General features: G+C 35.2%; 1 protein-coding gene across 5 annotated transcripts in view; it reads left to right on the forward strand.

The window, feature by feature from the left end:
* The window catches only part of Srbd1 (S1 RNA binding domain 1), a 250,085-nt gene that overhangs the window by 83,917 nt on the left and 148,852 nt on the right, over window positions 1–17,316 (forward strand). For all 5 annotated transcript variants that reach the window (XM_048804452.1, XM_048804449.1, XM_048804450.1 and 2 more), the window contains 3 exons: window positions 2,092–2,195; window positions 10,632–10,739; window positions 14,649–14,806. In XM_048804452.1, coding sequence (XP_048660409.1) covers window positions 2,092–2,195; window positions 10,632–10,739; window positions 14,649–14,806 — 370 coding nt within the window. The remainder of the gene's footprint in view (window positions 1–2,091; window positions 2,196–10,631; window positions 10,740–14,648; window positions 14,807–17,316) is intronic.

Below are 17,316 nucleotides of genomic sequence, written 5' to 3' on the forward strand. Positions count from 1 at the left end.
GTTGAGTTGACCTGCATTGCTTGTGGTCCTTTCTTTCCTTGTCTTTTCATACTGCTCACGTTTCTTTCTGCTTGGTGAAACTGTTGTGTTATTGAATTTTCCCCCTATATATTTATATTGCTCTTGTATAGTTGCAAAGTCTCCCTTGCAGTGGTGGGTGGCAGCTGTGCTCCTCCTCCAATTGGGGTGATTTGTCTATCTCGCCGGCAGGCCACTGGGCCCCTTCTCCAGGTGGCGTGGTCTGCCTACCTTACGGGCAACGGCTGGGCCCCTCCTCCAATAGGGATGATCTGTCTACCACGCTGGCAGGCCGCTGGGCCTGTTCTCCAGGTTGCAGGTCTGCCTACCTTGCAGACGCAGGCGGCGGCTGTGCCCATCCTCCAATTGGGGTGATCTTTTAACTAGGCCGGCGTGCTGCCGGGCCCCTTCTCCGGGACGCCCGGTCTGCCTACCTTGTGGGCGGCAGCTGGGACCTTCCTCCAATTGGGGTGATGTGTCTACCACGCCGGCGGGTCGCTGGTCCTGTTCTCCCGGTAGGTCGCAGGTCTGCCTACCTTGCAGGTGCGGGCGGCGGCTCTGCTCTGCCCCTCCTCCAATTGGGGTGATGTGTCTACCACGCCGGCGGGCCGTTGGGCCTGTGGTCGCAGGTTTTATTTGCTAGCTTTGTGATTTGGGAAAGTTGGTCTCAGAAAAATGATTATCAATTGAAGATAATACATCACTGGTGACTTAAGGAATACTTAAGATAAGGTATTCAGAGTGCTTAGATGGGCCTTACAATTAGTGCTAGTAAATGATAGCAATTAGTAACTATTAACGATTCCTCTTAGGATTATGCATTTTGTATTTATCTTAGCACAAATTATCTTTCACAGTTATAAAAAATATATCAACTCCAGATGGTCAGAAAATTTCAATAGGATCTGAAAAGGAGATTGCATTGTACCAAAATACAATGTACTGTATTTTCTTTCAAAGAGCATGTTGTAGTTTACTTGATAAGGGAAATAAGTTGCTTGGGAAAGGAATAAGCATCTCAAGCAAGTTTTTACCCCTCACATATGAGATAGAGCACTAATCTCTAGGGTAAAGAACTCAAAAAGCTAAGCACCAAAGAAACAAATAACCCAATCAATAAGTGGGCCAAGGACCAGAACAGATACGTCACAGAAGAGGATATACAATCAATCAGCAAATATATGAAAAAATGTTCATCATCTCTAGGAATTAGAAAAATGCAAATAAAAACTACTCTTAAGATACCATCTCACTCCAGTCAGAATGGCATCTATTATGAAGACAAAGAACAATAAGTGTTGGCGAGGATGTCGGAAAAAAGGTACACTCACACACTGCTGCTGGGACTGTAAATTGGGGCAGCCAATATGGAAAGCATTATGGAGAGTCCTTGGAAAACCTGGAATGGAACACTATTTGGCCCAGCTATCCCTCTCCTCAGTCTATACTCAAAGGACTTAAAAACAGCATACTACAGGGACACAGCCACATCAATGTTTATAGCAGCACAATTCACAATAGCTAAACTGTGGAACCAACCTAGATGCCTTTCAATAGATGAATGGATAAAAAAAATGTGTCATATATACACAATGGAATATTGCTCAGCAATAAAAGAGAATAAAATAATGGCATTTGCAGGTAATGGATGGAGTTGAAGGAGATAATGCTAAGTGAAGTTAGCCAATCCCCCCAAACCAAATGCCAAATGTTTTCTCTGATATAAGGAGGCTGATGCATAGTGGGGTAGGGAGGGGGATCATGGGAGGAATAGACAAACTCTAGATGGAGCAGAGAGGTGGGAGGGAAAAGGAGGGGGCAGAGTGTTAGCAAGGATGGTAGAATGTAGTGGACATCATTATCCAAAGTACATGTATGAAGACACGAATTGGTGTGAACATACTTTATATACAACCAGGGATTCTTGGTAAATTAAAAAATAAATAATTGATAATAGCTCTTGGTTAAATAGCTGCCTAATTGGTTTCAATTAGTCATGAATTTCGACTGATTAAATTTATCATTTATATATTTTGTGGATTATCAATTTTTACCATATACATTTGTGCTCAGATTTTGGCAATTAATCGTGGAGAGAATTTGAAGATATTGACAGTCAAGGTCAACATTTCCGATGGAGTGAAGAATGAATTCTGTAGGTGGTGCATCCAAAACAGGTATGTTTATAGATTTCTATAGAATTTCCTTACTAGGTGGGTGTTTTGGCACATGTCTGTAATCTTAGCGGCTTAGGAGGCCAAGACAGGAGGATCACAAGTTCAAAGTTAGCCTCAGAAAAAAATGAGGCACTAGCAATTCATTGAGACCTTGTCTCTAAATAAAATACAAAAGAGGGCTGAGGATGTGGTTCAGTGGTCAAGGGCCCCTGTGTTCAATCCCCAGTCCCCCCGACCGCCAAAAAAAGGAATTTCCTTTCTAAAATACCATACTGATATCTTTATGTACTGATATGGAAAGATGTCTATTATGTTGTTTTTTTTTTTGTTAAAGCAAATGTCAATGTATATTGTATCTTTTGTTTTTATTTTTGTTTTTCTTTTCTTTTTTAGTATGGAGGAATTGAACCCAGGGCAGTTTACCACTGAGCTACATCCCAAGCCCTTTTTATTTTGAGATAGGGTTTTGCTAAGTTGTTTGAGACCCACGTTGCTGAGGCTGGCCTCAAACTTGTGATCCTCCTTATTTCTGAATTGCTGGGATCACAGTTGTGTGTTACCATGCCCAGCTATATTTAAAAAACGAAGTATATGAGTTTTGTGTATGTTTAAATAGAAAATACCTGGAGGGTGCATAAGAAACAATAATGATTTCTGGGAGAGGAACATTTACTTCATTACACTCAGTCATCAGTGCATAACAACATTTCAGTCAATGGTACATTATCTGCTTCTAAGTAAATCTGTGATTAAAAAAACAAACCAAGGAAACCACCATAGACACCTATCTGAGTAGTGTGAAGCCTCCTCAAGAAGATCTTCAGGAGGTATTCCAGAAGAAGGCATTGTTATCATGGAGGGTATCATGGAGGGTGAAAACTCTATGCATGTTGTTGTTCCTGAGGACATTCCTATGGGACAAGATGTGCCTAGGCTAATCTGAATGTTTTCTCCTTAGATTTTTAACAAAAAAGTTTAAAAAGTATTTTTAAAAAGAGAAAAAAAGAAAGCCTTATAGAATTAGAATATATAAAAATTATTTTTGTACAGCTGTGTTTATGTTTTAAGCTAAGTGTCATCAAAAGAGTCGAAGAAGTTAAAAAAGTTTGTAAAATAAAATAGTTAAAGTAAGTAAGCTAAGGTTAATTTATTACTGAAAGAAGAAAAAACATTTAAAAATAAATTTAGTGTAGCTTAAGTGAAGTCTATGGTAGTATTCGGTAATGTCCTAGACCTTCATATTCACTCCCCAGTGACACTGAGAATAACTTCCAGTCCTGCAAGGTCCATGGTAAGCCCCCTATACATATATACTATTTTATTTTAATTCTTTATACTGTATTTTTACTGTATTACTCTATGTTTACATATACAGATACTTACCATCTTGTTATAGTTCCCTAAAGTGTTTAGTAAAGTAACCTTCTGTATAGGTTTAAAACGTAGAGGCAATAGACAATACCATATAGCCTAGGTGCATAGTAGGCTATACCGTCTTGCTTCACAGAAGCATACTTAGAGGCCTGCACTGTGATGAAATGACTTATCGGTGCATTTCTTACAACTTATCCCCATTATTAAGTGATGCATGACTGTACTTTTCTGTACCATTTGAATCTTTTATAAAGAGCATATTTCCCCTCATGAAAAAAATAGGTTAAAACATCATAATATAGGGGCTGGGATTGTGGCTCAGTGGTAGAGTATTTGCCTAGCATGTGTGAGGCACTGGGTTCGATTCTCAGCACCACATAAAAATAAATAAAATAAAGATATTGTGTCCATCTATAGATAAAAATATAAAAAGATAAAAAACCCCATCATATTGTATATAGTATATCTGAAATGTTTTACTCATTAAGGATGATTTAAACAAAAATGTGATTAATAGGATATTACAATATAAATCTTTAAACAAACTGTATGTGGTTTTCCTAAAAAACCTTTGCACATTAAGGATGATTGAAATAAACATTAAACATTTTTAAACATCATATTTTTAGTTAACCTTTTTAGTTGTTAAGGAAACCATTTAAACTAGCCACACATTTTATAGAACACTTGACTTTTAATTTTTCTAAATATATTTGATCTTCACATCAATCTATTTGATTGGTACAGCAAATTTTATGGCTACCATGTGACTAATAAGAAAGCCAATACAAAGATGTAAAGGAGCTTGGTTAGAATGTTAAATTTTAGATATGCTTATCAGCAGCTATCTCTGTGTGAACATAGCTTAGAGAACTTGCTGTGAATACTACTTGAAAAGTTAGATGTAGTATTCTTTGAGAAATGTATGTGCTATACTTTGGTAAATGGCTCCTACATCCAACATACTTCTTGTATCAATTCACTGGAAGCCAGTTTGCCCAATGCAGTTCCACAAAGGATTAACTTGCTGAACCACCAAATAATACTAACCAAGTAAAATGTAATTTGAATGTTGATCAGTTATGTCATATCCATACAATGGAATTTTGTGCAGCTTTTAGAAAAAGCTGAGATATAAACATGTCTTATTAGGTTAAAAAGGTAATTTATAATTATTTATGCTATAATTTCATTAATGACAGATAATATGTCTATGTATATATAAGAAAATGCCTGAGAAAATAATAAATGGTTTACTCCTTGGCTTTGGTATGAGATTTTAATTTTCTATCTTATACTTTACTGTGTAATTATCACTTTCTTTGAATGCTTATTTCCTTTGTAAATAAATAAATAAATTTCATTAAAAATGAAGAGAATAAATATCTAAAAGAAATACTATATTTCAGAAATTACATTAACATATATTTTAATTATAATCAAACTCTAAGATGGTTTTTTAGAAAACATAAAACAGATATGTTTGAGTTTCAATTACAGTTATATTACTTCCTACCCATGTTACTATGGGTGTTTTACTTAATTTTATTTTCAATTTCATTGTCCTTAAAGTAGTGAATTATACCTTCCTCATAAATTGAAAAGAATGAAGTGATATTCCATGTAATTTTTGTAGCTTATACATGGTGTTGAATAGGCCTTTGATAGTATCTGTTATTACAAATATGATTATGGTCCTAATTCCTTTCCTAGAAGTGTTTTAGTAAAGAGGTCACAATAAATTGGGGACAACTTCTAGCTTATTTTCCTGAAAATATTCTTAATTCTTTGTATCAAAGTCAGTCCTTAATAAAGAAGTATTAGTTATACTTTTAACCTACCGTCTTTATATTAAGTAAATATCAGTGGATGGTTTTCCTTATAATGATATAATTATTTTTTCCATGGCTTACCTATATTTGATTTTAGTTTTTCCCTTGTACTGTGGTGTTTTGTTTTGTTTTGGTAGAGGGGATTGAACCTAGGTCTGTCTGCTTTACCACTGTGCTACATGCCCTGCCCTTTAAAAAATTTTTTAAATTTTGTGATGGAGTGTCTTGCTAAGTTGTTTAGGATCTCCCTCAGTTGCTGAGGGTGGCCTCAAACTGTGATTTTCCTGCCTCAACCTCTTAAGTTGCTGGGATTACAAGTGTGTTCTACTGTTCCTGGCTGGTATTGTGCTTTTAATTATACTCTTTCCAAAAAAAGGATCTCCTTTCCCAGTTAAATAATTGGTAATATTATTTAACCTACAATATGACATATTATGTAGCTATAGTATAGTAACATAATGGTACTAGAGATTGACCACTGTAACCACTGAGCCACATCCCCAGCCCTATTTTTGTATTTTGTTTAGAGACAGGGTCTCACTGCGTTGCTTAGTCCCTTACTGTTGCTAAGGCTGGCTTTGAACTCACAATCCTCCTGCTTCAGCCTCCCGAGCTGCTAGCATTACAGGCATGTACCACTGGGCCCGGCCTTAAAAATATTTTTTTAGTTGTAGACAGACACAGTACTTTTATTTTATTTATTTGTTTTTATGTGGTGCTGAAGATCAAAATATAAAAAGATAAAAAACCCCATCATATTGTATATAGTATATCTGAAATGTAGATATACTATATATACACATTCAAGGCTCTACCAACTGAGCTTCAACCCTAGTCCAGTAATATAATTTCTAATCGAAAGGTTTTTTTTTTTCTATGTAGATAATTCCAAGAGCTGAAACACTTCTCTGGGAACTATGGGACTATTCTCAAGGAATTTTTTCTTTTCTAGAACACATTTGAATGGCTAGACATGCTTGCCTAATGAATTTTTTTCTTTTTCTTTTTTTATTTTTTCTCTCTACTTCTTTTCCCACTCTCCCTCATATACTTATCCACTCAAGTATGTATTAGACGTTGGAGATCCACCTGGAAACTTGAAAAATACACTGTCTGTCCTTGAAGACCATGTAGTTTAGTAAGGGTGACACTGAATAGAAGTAGAGAGTACCTGTAAGAGTTTGTGTCATAGAACTCTATTTGGCCTGGCATGTATGTAGGTCAGAGATAGGAATGGGAGTAGAGGCAGCATGAAGTGAGACTTGAGATCAGTGTGGGCCAGGTCATACATAGCTTTCTAAGTATACTAAAGATTTTTTTTTTTTTTTATCTTAAGTGTAGTAGGAAACTAATAAAGGTTTTAAACAGAGAAGTGTCATGATCAGATTGCATTTTACAATCAGTCTGGCTGCAACATAGAAAATTATTTGAGAGGAACTAAGAGTAGATGTGGTAGCTTTGAACTAGGGTAATAACAATAGGAAATAAACAGATTCGAGCAATGTTTAGGATGTAGAGTCTACAGAGGTAGGAGAAATCATTGGATTAAATGGTGGATGGATTGATTAGGGAGAGGTGAAGTGAAGCATGGCATTTGTATGGCAGGGCAAGCAGATAGATGATGGTATCACTTACTATGCTATGAATATATAAAGTTCTATATGATTAGGGCAGAGAGTGAGTTGAATGGAAATCTTGTTATTATCTAAGTTAATTAGAATAACAAGGAAGAATTTAATACTACTGTCTTAGTATAAAAAAAATCCTAGGTCTAAATTCAAAACTGAACAATTCATAATTTATAATTATATGTTGCTAGTTCAAGAGGATAAATATGAAGAGGATTTCTAATCTTGTCACGTGCTGTAATAGTTATGTTTGTGAAAACTCCATTAGTTTCTGCATTTGCTCTTTAAATAAAAACATATGTGAGGGAATGATCTCAGCGCTTCCCTGTTCATGACTTGGACTGTACAGTGACCAGGATTTGTAAGTTTGAGCTCGCTTGTCTTTTATCTGATGAGTAAATTTCTATTGTTTAAAATTGTACTATTTTTTGTTCAGTGGTTTTAAGAACTATCTCCTGATCCAGTTCTTTTTTAAATGTGGAAAAATGAAACCTAAATGGAGAGAGCCTGTCTTTATCTTAGGTATAAGAAACAAGCAGAGTGTATTTCTTTGCCAAAGTAGAGAATATTTTTTTGTGCAATGGGTGGACAAAGCATGTCTCTGTCAAAAACATACAGTTTAGGTCACAGATCTTTTCAGTTGTTTATAGTACTCTCCTGGCCCTTGCAGGCAGTTGAGTTTGTGGTTCCTGCCTTATATTTTTGCTTTATTGTGCATATCTCATAAGACATATGTTTCATATTGTAGAATTTGGTTTAGATGAGGTCCTTCAGTTTTATTCAGAGGTATTTATTTGTTGAGTGATGGAAGACTCAGGTTTTGAGATAATATTCTGTAAGGTAAACATTTTGTATTGCTTTAAGGATATAGTAAGTAATAAAGTCTGTGAATTCACCATACTGTTTCAAGTCCCTTATGCTAATTTCTGTGAATAGCTTCTAGGAAGCTAGGGAAGGAGCATAAATTATTATTGTGTAAGGAACCAAAAGGAGTTTCTGTAATGCTGGATATTAGTTTAGCTGCTATGTTTCAGGGCTGGGTCCAGTGGTTTGAAGGTCAACTGAATGGAAATAACTGATACATCTTTAAGAATAAAATAGACCCACAGCACTCTTCTAGGGAGGAGAGCCTAGCAGTCTAAACCAAGGGACGATTTTGAGGTTTGAAAAAGATCACTGGGGGGCTTCAAGAGGATATGCAAAGGTAATAGTAGGATTTCTGGCTATTTCCTGCAAGTAGTAGGGAAATCTTTATTGGAGGCTTAAGGGAATAACCTTAGTAGACATCAGCTATACTAATTTAAAAAAAAAAAATCACTTCATTTGTCTTCCTGCCTCTAAGCACTGTCTTCATAGCATATTATCCCATGACCTAGGACTGTGTTTCCTCTCTCAACTAGCCAGTCTCTATAGCATGGTATATAAGACCATTTATAATCTTTCCACTGCCGTGTAGTCTAGCCTCTTCTTCCTTTGACTTTATCCTGCCAGTTTATGCCCTAGCCATACTAATATATTTGTAGTTACTTGAATCTATGATGTTCTTTCTTGCCTCTGAGCTTTCCAGTATGCTGTGGTTTCTTCTCAGAATGATCATATTCCTTTGCCTTACCAGGTAAGCCACAATTCATTTTTAAAACCCATCTGAAGTGTTTTTCTGGGAACCTTTTCTTGATGTTGAATTCTCCAAATTAACAATGATGGTAGCAGCAGCAGCAGCAGCAGCAGCAGCAAGTGCTTAAATAGAATGTGCCAAAAAACTTATAAGTCCTTTACATATTAACTCACATCACTGAATTAAATATGATTATTACTCCCATTTTATAAATGAGAAATAGCAGACATGGTTAAGTAAGTCTCCCAAGAAAGTAGTAAAATGGAATTTAAACAGAGATAATCTGCTTCAAATCTTGGTTTTCATTAAATATGTTGTACTGCTATCACCGCTACTTTTGAGCTCTATACCTTTATTTTTGCATATTTCTAGTATTTGCATTTATCATACTATCCTTTTTTAAAAAAAGGCCAGTGAAAGCAAGACTTTTGGCTAATTCTTGTCCTCCTCCTCCCCACCCCTCATGTCCTCAGATAAAGGTGACAGTGGGGAATAGTGAAGATTTAGATAGAAAGAAGAAAATATACATCCTGCCTAAAAGCACTTTCATTGAAATTAAAAAACAAAATTATTTGTAATTCAAGTATGTTACCCTCTATGGAAGGAATTTAGTTATTTGCTAACACATAACCTTTGGTATGTAACAGAGTAAAGGCTTGTGCGTTTGCTTGCTTAAACTGAGTTCATTTCCTTGCCTGAGATGATTAACAGAGATGAGAGGACCTTTGACATGTATTAATGGATGACTAGAAAACATTTATATTTTGTTAATGGAGTCTGTTCAAGAGCCATTGAAGGGCAAGGGCAGAAATGCTGTAGGTGGATGGAAACACAGAAAGGGTAGGACTAAAATTGTCCTTTTTAGTTTGCGTTTTTTTTTTCTTCATTCTTTCTTCAGTGTCCACTAACAGTTAGTTCTATGGCCTTCACATTCTTCAGTATGGGTATATGTGTCCCCAGTAGAGCAGCATGGCCTGAGTTCTACTCAAGAATATCCAGGGCTGGGGTTGTGGTTCAGTGATAGAGCGCTTGTGTAGCATGGGTGAGGCACTGGGTTTGGTTCTCAGCACCACATATAAATAAATAAAACAAAGGTCCATTGGCAACTAGAAAAATACTTAAAAAAAAAAATGAATGACTAGAGGTGAGGTTCAGTTTCTCCTTTGCTCAGTCTCCTTTAATTCTCATGAAGAGATAAAGAAAAGGTAATAGAAGAATCAGTGATTGTCTTAGCGTTTTTTTGTTTTTGTGGTGCTGGGGATTAGAACCCAGGCCTTTTGCATGCAAGGCAAGCCCTCTACCAACTGAGCTATATCCCCAGCCCTGTTTTATTGCCATGACAGTGTGGTACAGACTGTGTGTCTTACAGAACAAAAATTTATTTTCTCACAGTTCCTGAGGCTAGTAAATCCAAAATAAGGAATTGAGTCACTTCCTGTGGGGGTAGGAAAGAGGGGTGTTCTTCTTGTTTGACAGTCACCTTCTCCCTGTGTCATCACATAGTAGAGACCCAGAGAAAGAGAGCAAGGTCTCTGGTGTCATGACCTCATCTGAAGCTAATTATCTCCAAAAGGCCCCATCTCTAGATGCCATCACAATAGAGACAAGGGCTTCAATATATGAATTTGGGGAGGGGCACTGTTCAGTTCATAGCAGTACTGTTAGTCCACAGTAATAATTTTTTGGTGACTTTCTTGTATCTTGATATTTTAGTTATTACTAATAATGCTTTGATGACTCTTCCCAGCAGATTTTTTTCCCCTTTAAGTTTTATGTCTAACTGTAGTTAATAGGTTTTTAAAAATAAAACGTCCAGATGTCATAGTAACAAGTTCCAGACACCACAGCCTCTCCTTACAGATTATGTTACTTTTGCTTTAATAAAGGCTTTTCTTCCCCTTGTCTATTTCACACTTCTTTCTTCCAGGTGTCCTTTCATGGTCTCGTTATTGTCACATCAGGTTTAGTATGGGCTTTCTTTTTGCAGGTGGAGACCACGTGGCTTTGCAAGGCCAGAATTAATGAAGATTTTACGTAATTCACTGGATGATTCCTTTAAACGCCTTATTTATCCTCTCCTTTGTAGAGAGTTCAGGTTTGTATTTTGTCTTGCTTCATTTTGTGTGCTATTTATTTTGCATTGTACTGTTAAAGCATATAATAAGTATTTGTTGATTGAGTCACAAAGCCAAAGAACTTAGAATCACAAAGTCTTAAGTTTAAGCCTTGATTGCAATCTGTACATGCCTTATGCATAAGTCTTAAAACTTTGTTGTTAATTGTGATATACTTTTCAAGCTGGACCACTTATGTAGTCCAGCTTGAAAAGTATATTCTGGAATAATAGTCTTGCATTTTGACAACCAAGCCACATAAATGGTTTTATTGATTTGAGATTTGGTTTGGAAGAAACAAACTGAGAAGTTAATGGAGAAGTTACGTGTAGTCATTTTTTAGAGTTAAGAGAGCCAAAGAAAGCATAAGCAGGACATGATGAATTTATTACTGTGAAGAAGGAAAGCTGTTACATATATTTTATTCTCTAAAGCGGAAGTGTTTGGATGAAATGTTATCAGCAATGATGAGCAAATATCAGGACATTATTAAAATAGCCACTTAAAGGGACTAATAGAAGTTCTAAGAGCAATAAAGATGAAAACTACAAAAAAAAATGGGGTGCGGATTGTTTTAGATGAGAAGATGGAAAGAAAAGAAATGTAGGGAGGCAAACCCCCTCCACTTCCATTTTCTCCAGCCTTTGTCCTGGTAGTCAGTCTTTAAAAACTAGCCATTCTCTCATATGGTCTTTCCTAAGTGGGATAGATTTATTTCATTCTCACTTTTTTCGAAGTTTCAGCAAGGACTACTTGGAAATTTCGATTTCTAACCATCTCATCGACCTTACTAGAATTTCTAGCAGACTATATACTATTTGTCTATTTTTCTTTTGCTTGACATTACCATTGAGTTCAGGGTATTGAATGAGCAGGTACTCTTAATGACACATAGCTCTCTTGCTCAGTTTCTTTTTATCAGTGACATTCAGTTTCTTGTTTCAGCCTTTTTAGTTGAGAAGTCCCCTAACAATAGTGTTCGTTTTGAAATTCTGTTTCAAATTTATGTTGTGCAACATCTCTTGCTTTTGGTGATAGGGCATAAAATTTAAAGATAGGAAATTCTGTCCTTAGTGAAGAAAAAATTATCTTATTTAAAAATGTAATTCCTTTTATATAGTTGTCATTAACTTATTTTTTTTTCATTATGCATGTTATGTCCAGTGGCACTTTTGACATTTCTGCATCTATTTGATTTGGGTGACTGTGGAATAATTTTGTTCAGATTGAATATAAACAATTGGTGCAGGAGTGTCTAACATATAATCTAGAAGTGAGAAATCACAAGGACTTTCCTTCTCTTTTTCTAAAATACCTTTGGTTAAAACAGTACATCTTTTTTCAGTTCTTAAGTTAGTTTGCAGACATTGTCTGGAGATGTGTCTTGATAGATATATTTCCATGAACAGCAGTTGAGGAAGGCAGTCCCAGTCAGTTTTACTTTTCTTTTTAATGAAGAAAAATACTTTATTTTTCTTTTTAGTTGTTATTTTTAGTTATACATGAAAGTAGAATGCATTTTGACATATTATACATACATAGAGTATAACTTCCATTATTGTGGTTGTACATGATGTGGAGTTACACTGGTCATGTATTCATATATGAACAAAGGAAAGTTATGTCTAATTCATTCTACAGTCTTTCCCATTCCCGTCCTCCTTCCTTTCCTTCCATTCCCCCCCTTGCCCAATTTGGTGAACCTCCACCCGCCTCCAGTGGGCCCCCTGCCCACCCTTCTTCTTTATGCTGAGTAATATTTCATTGTGTATACATACCACAGTACTTTATTTTTCTAATTAAAAAGAACTTTGGGGCTGGGGTGTGGCTGAAGTGGTAACGTGCTCACCTGGCATATTGCGGGGCGCTGGGTTCGATTCTCAGCACCACATAAAAATAAAATAAAGATATTGTGTCCACTGAAAACTGAAAAAAAAAAAGAAAAAAACTTTGTCCCAACTATAGGAAAATTGAAAGCATCAGTAAAGTACAAAAGGGGGGAAACATAATTTCGCTAGAGATACCCATTGTTAGCCATAGTTTTCTCCACCTGTGTGTGAATTAAAAGAGACCATTAAGACTATGTTATTTTGTAGTCATTTTATTCAGTTGACTATATCCTATGCATAAACTGCTTCTGCATTTCTTATTTCCATGACTGTCATGATCATTCATCCATGTGGCATTTTTCGTATCTACTTTATTTATCATTTCTACCTTGTCAGTTATCAAGAAGTGTTTTACCATCTTGTACTGTATCATGCATTGTTCCTTCTCTTTATGTCCATGGTTACTGTCTTAGTTCAATGCATCATCATTTCTTGTCTGGATTACTGTACTAGTGTCATAGATAGTTACTGTCTTCTATCTTTTCCAACATAGATTCCACATTGCCATTTTAAAATCCCCATCTCATTATTTTATGCTTGTCTACTTACAGTCCTCCAGTGTATCTTCTTTGTCTCCAGGATAAAACCCAAGTTGGTCAGAAGAACATACATGACCCTGTGTGATCTGGGTTTTTCTTTCTTCTAGAGCTTTTATATGTTCACTCTGTGGCTTACAAAATTACCCACCTTTTCTATGAGTCATTTCCCTTTCTTTCTTCTCCGTTTCCTCTTGATTTACCTGAGCTTACCTAGTTCAGCTGTCCTTCCTAGGCATTCCTGTTATGTTAGCACTTAACCATTGTTTTAAACTTGCCTGTGTATTTTTTCTGTTTTTTTCCACTGCACAGTGAAAATCAGGGCAGAGAATCTTGTCTTTTTGGCTTATACCAATCATGGTACCTTCTGTAAGACTGTTAACAAATGTTCATCCAATGAATAAAGTAAAAGTGTAGATATAGAAATATTTGGAAAGATACTTCTTCTCTTGTTTGGCTGAATTTAGAGAGAATGATAATGAAATGTTTAGAGAAAATGGAGAAATCTTTAGAAAGTGAATTAAACCAGAGACACTAACATTAGTTAGCTGTGTGCCTCTTTTATAACTGTAACATATTCTGCTTCAGCACTGATATGAAATGTGCTTTGATGACTTTTATATGTTCAGTTTTCTTGTGGTCAATAGCATGTGTAGTTCACATAGTCTAAGAGAAGTTATACTCTATAAATTCTTAAGAATTTCAGGAGACAGTATGTGGAGAGCTTCTATTAAGTAGGTCAATGGAATAAAATTTGGTCTCCAAATGATTTTAAGCCATAATGGACATTTTTATCATAGATTGTGCCTAAAAGCACACTTAAAAAAATAACTTCTCTGCATAAAACTGAAATTATTTATATGAGGCATGATTCTGGACTGGCTATTAGTATCTATGGTAATGTCATGACACTGAGAATGACAAAGGGGTAGATGTGGAGAATAGAGTAGAGAAGATGACTGGGATATTTAAAGGTAAATGTATAAAATTAAATGTTATTGGAGCTATCTGTGTTTCAATAATTTGTTACTCTAATTTTTGTGTCTATATTTTTCAAAATTTGATAAACTTTAATTTGACTCCCACATGACATGCAAGTCTTTATACATTTTTTTCTCACATATATGCATATCTACACTTTATCTTAGCTAAAAGGCTGAGAAGTGATATATACACCTCTAATCATATTACTTTTGTATATAGCAAAGAGCAGACAGAGAAGGAAGGTAGGTATGACAAACTCATAAAGATTGCTTCAAAATTTTTGTGGTATTATATATTACTGTGACTAACAAAAATAGACCCAATCTAATTTTTGTATGTGATGTTTTTCTTTTTAACTTATTTTGTTATAGGGAATGTTCCTGTGAGGAATAACTGTACAAAATAATCCCTGTACTTTTTCCCTTTCCATTTATTTATTTATTCACACACTCATTCATTTATTTATTTTTTATTTCTGAAGAGCCAAACTGACATCAGATGCAGAGAAGGAATCAGTAATGATGTTTGGACGGAATCTTCGTCAGCTTCTTTTAACAAGCCCTGTTCCAGGCCGCACCTTGATGGGAGTGGATCCTGGTTACAAACATGGTTGCAAATTAGCTATAATTTCTCCTACCAGTAAGTTCTCTTTCAGCTTTTTATATAAAAGTTGTTTGGTCTGTTGTTAAGTTTTACTTTATAGATTTCATGAGGATTTGGAAATAATGTGAATTTTTGAGGCTTAGCAAATGGTTTTCTCATAGGGATATGAGAACCAGAGAATCAAACTTCATATTTCTCTTTATTTGTTGATCAAAGCCTTCAACATATGACCATCATTTACCTCCTTCCCTATTTCTCAGTAGAGAACTGAGGATTAACAAGGCTCGAACTTGAACACTATCATCCTTCATCAACTTGTTTGACGTAGTTATATTTGATGCATTTTATTTCTATATGTTTTAAGCACCAAAAGACACTTTTGATTTGCCAGCTAATATTGTTTTCATATTCACTCATATATTTACCTTTTCTAATACTTTTCATTTTTTTCTGCATTTCTGTGTTTGCAGTTGAGCACATTTTGCATAGGGGGCAGACATGAAAATCTTATGCTATTAGTTTTTATGTGGGTCAGATGATGAGAAATTGTCTCAGTTTTTATTCATCTGAAAAAGTGTCTTTTGCCTTCACTTTGAAAAATTTTTTTTATTAGTTGTTGATGGATCTTTATTTATTTTATTTATTTTTATGTGGTGTCAAGGATTGAACCCAGTGCCTCACATATGCTAGGCAAGTGCTTTACCACTGAGCCACAACCCCAGCCTTCTTGCCTTCACTTTTGAAAAATATTTTTGATGGGTGTAGAATTCAAGATTGGTTGTTACTTAAAGATGTCATTCTATTTTTATTTTATTTTTTCTGGCATCATATTTTCTGTTGAGAATTTAGCCAAAAACTTATTATTGTTCTTTTTGAAAGTAATATGTCTTTCTCCCCTGGTTGCTAAGATTTTCTCTGTGATTTTCAGAAGTTTTCTTATGATATGCGTGTGTGTGTGTGTGTGTGTGTGTGTGTGTGTTTGTGTGTTTGCATGAATTTCCCTTGGAGGTTTTTAAAGCTCTAGCATTTCTAACTGTTCTTAGAACTTTCTAACTTGTGTTTTCTTTTTTTTTTATTTTATTCTTTTTTATTGGTTGTTCAAAACATTACAAAGCTCTTGACATATCATATTTCATACATTAGATTCAAGTGGGTTATGAACTCCCATTTTTACCCCAAATACAGATTGCAGAATCACATTGGTTACACATCCACATTTTTACATAATGCCATATTAGTAACTGTTGTATTCTGCTACCTTTCCTATCCTCTACTATCCCCCCTCCCCTCCCCTCCCATCTTCTCTCTCTACCCCATCTACTGTAATTCATTTTACTCCTTGTTTTTTTTCCCATTCCCCTCACAACCTCTTGTATGTAATTTTGTATAACAATGAGGGTCTCCTTCCATTTCCATGCAATTTCCCTTTTCTCTCCCTTTCCCTTCCACCTCATGTCTCTGTTTAATGTTAATCTTTTCCTCCTGCTCTTCCTCCCTGCTCTGTTCTTAGTTGCTCTCATTATATCAAAGAAGACATTTGGCATTTGTGTTTTAGGGATTGGCTAGCTTCACTTAGCATAAACTCTGCACTAACTTGTGTTTTCTAGGGAAGTACTTTTTGACATTTTGGGATTCTTCTGTTCAGAGGATCATCACATTTTCTATTCTCTCTGCTTCCTCCCACACAGATGCTTATGTGCGTAGGTCTTAGCTGTCAGTGCATTGTACCCATCTGCTCAGTTTTGGGTTTTGTGAAGATGTTTTCTTACGTTTATTATAGATGCACTCATGGGGTTTTTGTTTTTTATTCCTAGTTGTCTTCTTTTTTAAACATGATTTTTTTTTATAACTTTATTTGTTTTGTTTTCTTATGTGGTGCTGAGGATGGAACCCAGTGCCTCACACGTGCTAGGCAAGCACTCTAACACTGATGCACAACAACTCCAGCCCCCTTAGTTGTCTTTTGGTGCTGTTCGTTTTTATAATAAATGGGAAGTCTGTTTTATCAATTTTTTTCTTCAACTACTGATTCATCATGTGGCTTTCATCTTTTGCTGTGTTAACTGTGATGAAGTTTATTATTCAGATTTTTTTCAAAAAATGTCAAATTACACTTTCCTTAGTTAAATTCAACTTGGTCATGATTCTTTCTTTTGGATATGTTGGTAAATCAAGTTTTCAGTCTTGTATTGCTTATAGGATAATTCTTTTGAAAATTTTTAACATGTAGATATAGGACTTATCCTCAATCTTCATTGGTAAGATTTTTCTAAGAATTATCCATTTCATCATTTAATCAAAATACTACATACTATTATTTACATACATACTATTATTTAAATCTGTTTCTTTTTAATCTGCTCCATTTCTAATTACAGCTTTTTTTCATTTCTATACTCTATATTCTCTTTTCATTTCTATATATATAGCTATAGATAGATAATATGTCTCATATATTCTGTATTTTCATTTTTATATTCTATAGTCTGTTTTCATTTCTATTATAATTTATGAAATCATTTTAAAATATAATTTATTTGTCCTGC

This window comes from Marmota marmota, unplaced genomic scaffold, assembly GCF_001458135.2.
Source record: "Marmota marmota marmota unplaced genomic scaffold, marMar, whole genome shotgun sequence".
Classification (NCBI taxonomy): domain Eukaryota; kingdom Metazoa; phylum Chordata; class Mammalia; order Rodentia; family Sciuridae; genus Marmota; species Marmota marmota.